Consider the following 3,369-nt stretch of genomic DNA (forward strand, 5'->3'; position numbering starts at 1 on the left):
GCACTAGCAGCAGTACTTGAAAGTCGTGAGGCGCTCTTATGTCTTGAGAAGTACTTGTCTGGAGGCTTGCCAGCTGGTGAGAACCACCCGCAATTGTTCTCGTGTTCTCTCACGACATTCGTCAATACATCTCGTCTTTGATCGCGTCTTTAGGAGAGAAAAAGAGAGTGTGTGAGAGAGATAGATTAAGGGAAGAATAGTCGTTAAACACTTGTCATTCTCAAGGTTTCAGATTCTTTTTCTCAGCTTGCACAGTGTAAGGTCAATAAGGTCAAGCAACTAAAAGATGGATCGAAAACTGTGAAAGGAAAGCCTGAAACAAATTTAGGTGAAGTGCTTCTACACAAGGTGTGGAAGGAAAGGTGAATACACACAGGAAGTGCCCTCCACAAAGGGTGTCCTCAAGTGAACAGCGCAGGTTGGGTTAGGGTTTGTTCTGTCTGCAAGTTAGGATCGCACATCTTGGTCTGGGCGAATTATTACTCATTTCACTATGCTTTTTCGAGCTCTTGGGCCGTGCTGCCACTAAGCACCAACTCTGAACCCACCAACTGTCTCGCTGAAAATCTGCCATCTCTGGTACATAGTGAAAAATACTGGACAGGCAGAGAGCAGACCGCCTTTATTTGAACATCTAAAAGCTTCATCACAAATTAGTGCTTTTTTGTGAAAGTAAGTGTAGCTTGGATGGTGAGGACTCCCGGCATGCTCTTGGTCACAGAGATGAAAACTATGATGGCGATGAGGATGGTCCTAGGCGCTTTGCTTGCCCTGGCCTCATGCATCGGATGTTCTGCTGTCGGCGGCACCATCATCAACAACTCCACTGCAAAACAAAATGTTATTATATCCACTTTGCTGCCCTATGACCCGCAATGGCTTTTTGCTATGCCACGTGTAAGAGAGGCTCTCAATTTAGCTGTGGAGGAAGTGACGTCATCACCAAACGCCATTCTGAGGTGCTGCAACCTAATACTGGATTACCGTGACTCGCAATGCCGCATCGATGATGGCATGAACGAGGCCATCAACGCCTTCGTCACCAACACGGTCCACGTCTTCTTCGGACCCTGCTGCGACTACAGCGCCGCGCCTGTGGGTCGCCAGGTCAAGTTCTGGAAGATTCCTTTGATCACCGCCGGGGCCCTGTCCAGTGACTTCGCCAAGAAGGACATGTACGCCCTCGTGACGCGGATAGGTCCGAACTTCAACTCGCTGCTGCACTTCATCTTCAGCATGTTCAACGAGTTCGCGTGGCGCCGCGTCACGCTCATGTACGACCCCGACGGTCAGGAGTACATTGTAGAGAAGTTCTGTCACATCGCAGCCAACGCCATCCACTCTGGACTCAGGTCAGTGACAACACACACACACACTCATCCACACATTCACCCTCACACACACCTACACACACACACTCATCCACACACCTACACCCACACCCACACCCACACAAACACACATGCATTGTGACAAAGGGAGAGCGAGAGAAAGAAGGAATTTTGCTAGTTGTTGATTCCTTGACAAACAAATATTTGTTCGCTGTTTGTTGTGTAGTAACACAATATAAGAAGGAATTCTGGGATCGCTGTTATTAACATATTTGACGAGAAGGATAAAGAACTTCAGGCAAAAAGCCTGATGCCCATGCAATCAAAGAGACATGGCAGGAAACATTAAATTGCATGCAAATCAAAGAAAACATTAATTAGTCTAGCTCAACGCATACTAATTAAGTATTTAAAGCTTTTGTTCTCAGATAAAGTGCAGCAAAATTTTGGGTATATTTTTTTATCGAGGATGTGCAGATTATGCAAAGCAATAATGCATAAATATCTAGCAAAAGACACGAAAGATAAGATAAAATAACATTACAATCATAAGAACAATTCAACTCATCACCACACTTTGTTCAAAACGAAAATGTCGTTGTTCCACCTGACAACACGATTTCTGTTCTGAAGAAGGGCTGAGGAAGGTTGGAGGCTGTTTGCCCTCTGTTATCTCGGCATCTGCACGGACAGATTGACGAACAGCATGACGACATAAAATATATGTACAGTTCAATCAATAAAGTAAATACATACAGCTACCAATATTGAATGTTCGTTAGATAAACATATTTCATATACAACACGAATATAGCATGTTTACATGATTTGCAGTCGAGTCTCGGGATGTATATAATGTAAAAAAAAAAATCGTTCCAACTAGGATATTTCAATAACTAACAGTGTTTTGACTCAGACTTTGTTCCCCACACCACAACTTTCCATGTGATTGTGCAACACATCTAGATGACATCGGAGCTATTTTTGAAAAAACTTTTCTAAATTTGCTTCTTTTAAGAACAGTTTTAAGGTTTACAAACATGTAGAACAAGTAGCCCCTGAGCCCTGAGACTGAGGGCTGATCGCCTGGCAGGTGTGAAGACAGAGGGCGTGAAGATGAGGACAAAGCGAATTACAACCGGCGCATGGTCTCACACTGCGCTGCCAACCTCATCTACAGATCGCACGAGGGGTGTGTGTGTGTGTGATGTGTCTCTCTGATGTGTCTGTCTGTGTGTGTGTGTGTGATGCCTGTATTCGAGACCATCTGGCCCTATGTCCTCTCTCTCTCATGTGACTGATTGCACTCACGCGTTTTTAACTGAAGCTGGCGGCCGTTGGCTGTCGGCGGACTGGCGATGTCGGGTTTTTGTGTTGTCACACCTGACTGGCCTCCTGACTGGGGCTGGCAGCTCAGCCCAATTTCTTTTCTCGCAGAGAGTTTGGAAGTGTTATGTCCTCATTTTAACTTTTTTCCCTATTTGGCTGTTGTTATAACGGCTCTAGATATTTTTTTTGTCTTTCCATCTTCCTTCTGTTTGCTGACGACAAAACGATTACTACATACACACTACAGGTCGTCTGTGGTGTTCCTGCCTGGCGCCATACGCGTGCCTTGGTGTTACATCATTACTAGGTGTTAGCCTGAAGAACACATTCTCATTCTTATGCTGCCTACATACTGAAAAGATATTTATATCGCAAGTGTTTGTGGGAATAAAACAGTTGCTATGACAATCAACATTTTCACTTACTCTGTATCAGTAATTCAACCATACCGTTACACCGTGTTCTGGTGTAGTAGCTTGTCCAACGCACTTTAGTTTGGCATTCTTTTGAAAAATAGTGTTACACCAGACACCATGCTGACAAGTTATATATTAAATAAATTACACGTTTTCTGAAGTTGTTTGCTTTAAAAGTCTTAATTAACATTGCTATCAAAGTGCTGAGCCATCGATGGAGATTTGCGAGGATGCGGATGAATACGGTAAAATACGACTGAACGGTTTCTTGCTCCTCCCCAGTCACCTGCAAC

The 3,369-nt window shown here is 44.3% G+C and overlaps 1 protein-coding gene across 1 annotated transcript; it reads left to right on the plus strand.

Annotated features, from left to right (window-relative positions):
• Window positions 1-705: 705 nt before the first annotated feature.
• LOC112555088 (atrial natriuretic peptide receptor 3-like) lies at window positions 706-1,763 on the plus strand. Its single transcript, XM_025223288.1, has 2 exons — window positions 706-1,352; window positions 1,760-1,763. Exons 1-2 carry the CDS (start codon window positions 706-708, stop codon window positions 1,761-1,763), a joined length of 651 nt encoding a protein of 216 aa, XP_025079073.1.
• Window positions 1,764-3,369: the final 1,606 nt, after the last annotated feature.

This window comes from Pomacea canaliculata, linkage group LG2 (genome assembly GCF_003073045.1).
Source record: "Pomacea canaliculata isolate SZHN2017 linkage group LG2, ASM307304v1, whole genome shotgun sequence".
Classification (NCBI taxonomy): domain Eukaryota; kingdom Metazoa; phylum Mollusca; class Gastropoda; order Architaenioglossa; family Ampullariidae; genus Pomacea; species Pomacea canaliculata.